This window comes from Mesoplodon densirostris, chromosome 8 (assembly GCF_025265405.1).
Source record: "Mesoplodon densirostris isolate mMesDen1 chromosome 8, mMesDen1 primary haplotype, whole genome shotgun sequence".
NCBI lineage: Eukaryota > Metazoa > Chordata > Mammalia > Artiodactyla > Ziphiidae > Mesoplodon > Mesoplodon densirostris.
In genome coordinates, this window is record NC_082668.1 from 56,157,975 (window position 1) to 56,164,164 (window position 6,190).

Genomic DNA, 6,190 nt, shown 5'->3' on the forward strand with positions numbered 1-6,190 from the left:
CATAAATGAATGGTCCGCACACAGGTGCCACTACCTCCGCCCCGTGTTAGCTGCACGCACACGTGCAAGCCACAGAGATGTGCTGAGAATTCCTGAAGCGTTCAGGAAGCTGTGTGTCAAAGGTAGAAGAAAAGCAGCACAGCCTACAGAAGCCAAGGCAGGCCTCAGATTTGCACACAGGGCTGGATCCTTCCTATCCATAGTTGGCCTCCACATTGAAATTTTTAATCTCACTTGAATTTCACCTACTTGTAATTTGGGCCTGGCAATAGTAAGCATAAGGGTTGTATTAATGAAGGACTGATACCTTATTTGGGGTGGAGGAGACGCAAATATATGCAGGGAGATTGAAGCCATCAGTCATTTCCATGCTAGTATGAGTTAGTTCCAATTGCTTTCTCCTAAGAGTTAGTCCTGCTTGGATTCTCTGAAGGAAGGGGTATATTCATTAGATGGGAAGGTAGTAGGAAATGCTGAAGCATGTAACACTCTAGGGCCCTAAGGCTTGGGACAGAATGATGGGAAAACACCTGTGGGGAGAAGAGTGGGTATTAAAAGGTGGGGCGTGGAAATGCGTAAGACAAACTTGGCCTATCTTTTGTTTTAGTCCCTAAAGGTCTTGGGCCACAAACCTCTTGCTCCCTGAACTACAAGGCTCAGTAACTGCAATGTCATTTGGCTGACAATATGAGCTCATTAGGGTTCTGGGAACCAACCCACATCACTTCTAAGGAAAAAATACCTCTCAAGTCTCCAAACACTAGATTTGTATAAAGCAAGCCTTTGATCAAAGTTAAATGGAGCCTGTCACAGGGTCCTGATAGCTCAGAAGGAATTTAGGGCAAGAGAGAAGGCCAAGTATAGGTACAAATCCAGGTGTCCACCCACCACAAACACACATACTCATTGTTAGGTATTTAGGCCTCGAAGAAAGCAAGCCAGGCATGATGTAGAGATACACATCAGGCAACTGCTGAGGCCTCCTCCTCCCCAAATCCTCTCACCATTAGGAAAAAGGTAGCAGCAATGGAACAGTTCCCAAGGGATACAAAAAAATCGATATTGGAAAAATGCAGCCCCGTTAATAAAAAATAACACAAACCCCAAATATTATAAGAAACCTCCCTAGGTAAGCTTCTGATTTATTTAATAAAAATGACTCATTCAGCATTAACTCTTTGCTGCCAGGAATGGGTCAAACAGAAGAATGAATGTCACACTGACTTTCAGCTTTCAATGCCACATGGCGCTGGGTTCTTTGGGGGACAGGGTTCATCTTAACAGAGAGGCAGTGTGTGACATACAGTGCTTTCACACAGTGACAGTTTATGAACAGTGAATACTTTCATGCTATAACATAATGGAAGATGAAATTCAGTTGACCAGTGAAAAATAACCTTAAGAATAAATTCAGAAGGGCCTTTTACACTTGAGCATGAGCTACAAAATGGCACTAAATAGTAACTGGCCCTAGCACTTTTTTCCCTCCTATCATGAGGTGGGGAGAAATAGGCCAGCTTTTACAGATGACCTGCAATGCTACAAAAATAAGCCCAGCCCAGAGTTCGGTCTTTCTTCAATGCAAAAATTTTTAATGCTACATTAGTTATAGTGGGAAAGGTAATTAACACGACCCACACTAAAAATAAGAGGTTTTGCTGGGTGCTTGTGATGTCACCCATCATCAGCTCGAAAATGATAATCGAGTTAGGTGAAAACAGGAGGAGAAACTGCAACATAGGCGCGGAACTCGTTGCACCTGGAGGGGTTCCAGTTCTCACCCGAGCATCCCTGCCGATTCTCTGGGAATTGCCGTTTGCATGCTTCACATGCTACAGTTTAAAATTTCTAAGACGAAAGAGATCGTGCATCCGAACACTAAACCGGAATAAAAATGTACAGGAGATACTAAGAATAGGACAGAAACCTGCGAAGACTGAAATATACAAATCCGCCGCAGCCAACAAATAAGGCTTCCAAGAACAGGGGGTGGAAGTGGCGACGAGCCGGCTCCCCGTGAAGGGCCGGCTGTCAGAATCCCGTTTCGGCCACTAACCGGGTTTAAGAAAGCCACCGAGTCTCTCTGAGGGGGCCGATTTGGATTTCGATTCAGCAAGAAGCAGAGAAGGTATAGACGTGGCTACGATGAGGGCTCCCTCTGAGCCAAAAGGAAACGAGAGAGGGAGAAAAAGAGGAATGTAGAGAGACACAGGAATGAATAGGGTAGTCTCTCCCATTTCTTATGGGCAACTCAAAGGGGGCATCAGCTGTCGGTCAGAGGGTCGGGTTTGGCCTCCCCGGAAAGGGACGTTTGCGGGCTTCCAGGCCAGTGTCTTGGGAAGGATTCTGAAGGGGCTAGGGATGGGCGCTCCGGGAACCATCAGGTTCTAGTGGCATCCATCCAGGATTGGTGGCCCAAATCCAAGTGTCCCAGGCCTCTCCCCCAACGGGAGACAGCGGGGCAGTGACCCACCGTAAACTGGGTGGGTAAATGAGTCGGGAGTCACCCGACTCCTGTTCGCCGGGGCGGTCGCCGAGGGACTCCTCGAGGCTAAATCCGCAGAGGGAAGTTCTCCCGGGGAGCCGGAGGGGGCCGCAGGAGACTGGGGAAGGAGGATGCACCGAGCTCAGGACCCTCCCAACTGAGCGGGACCCGCAATCCCCGGGAGCGCTCGGCTCCGAAAGCAAAGAAAAAAAAAAATCACACACACACAGAGACACACACACACGCCTCCCGCAAACTTTTCCAGTGGGCGCCGGAGGGACCAGGGCTGGCCGAGAGGAGGACGCGGGCCCCGGCGGGGTCGCCCAGGAGGCAGCACGGTTCGCGGGTTCCGGCGAAGGCTCCGCGGCCCCGGCGGCGCCGGCCGAGGGAGGTGGGGCTGCCGCCCTCTGCTCTCCGCGCTTTCGCGGGAAGTCCCGGCTCCGCGCCCCCGCGCGCGCCGAGGCGCCGAGCCCCGCGCCCGGCCCCACCCGCCAGCGGGGAGAGGCGGGCCCGGAGCAGCGGCTCCTCAACGCGCCCGCCCGGCGGGAGGAAGGGGCCGGGCCGGGGGAAGGGACCCGGGGCGGCGCGCGCTCACCTCGATCCTCCAGCCCGTCGCTGAACTGGCCGCTCTCGCTGATCCGCAGCTGCCGCTCCTCCTCGGGCTGCAGCGGCTCGTGCGCGGGGGAGCTCAGCGGGCCCGGGCCGGGGGCGGCGGCCAAGGGCGCGTGGACCCGGGGCGGTGGCGGGACGGCAGGGCCCGGGGGGCTGCGGCGCTCGCTGCCCGCGGCCGGCTCCATGGCGCGGGGCGGCGACGACGAGCGCGGCGGGGACTCGAGTCAGAAGTGCGAGGCGCAGCGGCTGGGAACAGGCGGAGGGACGCACCGACCGCGCGGAGAGGGAGGGCGGGCGCCGCGGAGTGGAGGTGCGGTGGTGGCAGGGGGCGGGGGGTGCGGGCGCGGCGCGGCTCGCGTGGCGGGTGGCAGAGCCTGAAGCCCAGTAGTCGGCGCCGCGCTCCGCCCCCGGGGCAGGTGCGTGCGGCAGGGACCCGCCCCGAGGCCCGGGCGCCGGAGCCGGCGCTCCAAGGCCGGCGGGAAGGGAGGGATGCGGCCGGGCCTGATACCCGGAGGCTCGGCGGTGTGGGAGGACGACTGGGAGAGCCGTGACTAGCAGGCGGCCGGGTCAGGGCCTGGTGAGGGTGTGACGAGAGACCTGCCCCACTCGTGCCGCGGGATGGTGACCAGAGGAGACCGCCCCGTCCCCCGACCCCGGACCCCACTCCTTTACCGTCCGAGAAGCCTGAGGCCGCGCTTGAGTAGAAAAGCCATCAGCGCCCTAATTTGGCATCTTTCTCCTCTGGAGTCGCACAGGCTTCAGAGACTATGGAGGGTCTCCTGCCTGGGCTGCCATCCTCACCGCCCATCCCAGGAAAACGAGGTTCACCTGCCCCCAAGCCCATCCGTGTCAGGCCTTCTTCTAGGAGCTTCGATTGCCTTCCAGCACCAACTTAAGGGGACCGGGTATCTTAGGACCACAGGGCGTTCTAGAAGATGTTTGGACCCCACCCCGCCCTCCTTGCGACTGCCCCTAGGCCTTGGTCCCAGCCGGTCCCCCACCAGCTCTCTACTTCCCCTCTGAGTAGCCGAGTCTTGCCCGTACTTCAGGCCTCCGATGGAAGCCTCCCTCCTACAAGAAGCCCTCCCCTGGCTTTCTTGGCGCGGCCAACTGTCCCCACCTCTGAACGCGCGGAGCTCGTCCCTTTGCGCCGTCGGGCTCATCTCCGCAGCGAGGCGGCGAATTAGTCCACTCCGGGACCCACGCCCGGCGGTGTAGTTCGGAAAGGTGCCCAGGGGGGATCGGCCATTTGTCAGATTCAACTAGAATGTAATAGCAACATCCAAATTCACGAACCTAGATTTCACCTTCCTATGTATAATCAGTCTTCAGATTTAATGAGTTCTCTAAAATGCCAATTCCTCGTTTAAAGCCTGCCTACTGTGGGGAACGGCACCCTGTTTTCTGAAGAGTAACCAGTTTCCTTTCTCATTCTCGCTTTGCCTGCGATGGAAATCGGAGCGGGATTTAAATGCCTCTGTCGTGCAGTAGAAACAGCACTAGCACTGGGAAGAGGGTCTCATTTTATTTTGTTGCTGTTGTAGGGTTGGAATGAGAATATCTGAGTTGACCTTGGCCAGCTCACGTTACCTTTTGGGCCACTCATCTAACTACAAACGGAAAGTTGGGACTAGGGCGTTTCAAAGGCCCCTTCTTGCTAGGAAGGGAGGGAGGAAAGGAAGGGGAAAAAAGCAAAGAAAAACGCTATGATTCTTTGGACAAAAAAAACAACGAAAATTTTTACCCACTGGTCTTGCTTCTCTCTTCTGAGGTAGACAGACTTCGGGTATTTGCAGATACCCCAACATACACACCTCTGTTACTCTCTCCCACCCAGACTGTTTTCCTCCAGGTTTTCGCATTTAATCCGTCAATTGCTCTCAAACATAAGAATCACCTGGGGAGTTTACAAACAAAAATACCCAGGACTCACCTGCTGCTAGAGATTCTAATATCACAGGTGATAATGTGGGTATTTTTTAAAGCTCCCTTCCCATTCTTTTTCTTTTTTTTAAACGTTTTTATTGGAGTATATTGCTTTACAACGGTGTGTTAGTCCCTCCCCATTCTTAAATCATCCGGGGAAGCTTTTTTTTTAAATTTATTTAAATGTTGATTCCTTGTTCTTTGAGATTCTGATTCAGTAAATCTGGGATCTGGCAGAGAATCTTCATTTGAATAACACACACATTCTGATATAGATTGATTGCTCTAGGACCACCTTTGAGATTCTCACTACCTAACTACCCTCCACAATCTGAACTTTTCTCTCTCTCCTCTCTCTATTCCTCTCACACAAGCACCCAAGGTCTGTGTTCTCTCAAAGGATAAAGTATTATTGTTCTTTCCTCTGGTTCCTCAGTTGGTTCTCTAGGCCATCACATCGCAACTGTGAATGTGCAGTTGAACACCTGGGATTCTTGTTAAAATGCAGGTTCTAACTCTGTGGGTCTAGGGTAAAAGCTAAGATTTCTAACAAACCTCCAGGCGCTGCTGATGCCGCTAGTCTGAAGACCGCGCTCTGAGAAGTAAGGGTCTAGGAGTTATTTATTATTCATGGGATAAATATATTTTCCTTCAAGTACCAGCTGCCCTGGCTCAATAAGACAATCTTGTCTCCTCCAGAAAGATTCCTCTGACTCCAGCTCTCCCCGGGCTCTCCTTTTTGTGAGCTGTGTTTAATAATTCACTCCTTATTTCATGTTGGAGGCAGGGAATGTGGTGCTTGCCTGATTCCCATCTTCACTCACCCGCATCTGCCTGGGGGAACACAGTGTTCCCCCAAACAATCTCTGCTGATTGACTGGGAGATAATATTATATTACATTCTGGAGGACGTACTGTGTGCTAGGCACCTTGCTAAGTGTTTTTTACGTGCATTGTCTCCATCCCTTAACTACTGCTATCCTCATTTGACAAAGGAAGAAATCAAGGCAAGTCCCCTGTTAAGGCGTCTAGCACCTCAGCCCACAGCAGTACCGCCCCCTAGGGGGCGTTTTGGAAATTTGCGTGTGCTTTGATTGGTTCTTACAATGATGAGAAGGGGGCAGTGACATTTAACGGGAGATGCAGGAGGACGCAGGAAGTGGCTCC

General features: G+C 53.1%; 1 protein-coding gene across 1 annotated transcript in view; it reads right to left on the reverse strand.

The window, feature by feature from the left end:
* Positions 1 to 3,282, reverse strand: part of TMEM163 (transmembrane protein 163) — a 254,477-nt gene extending 251,195 nt beyond the window's left edge. The window contains exon 1 of the mRNA XM_060107331.1: positions 3,081 to 3,282. Within this exon, the coding sequence (XP_059963314.1) occupies positions 3,081 to 3,282 (202 nt within the window). The remainder of the gene's footprint in view (positions 1 to 3,080) is intronic.
* Positions 3,283 to 6,190: the final 2,908 nt, after the last annotated feature.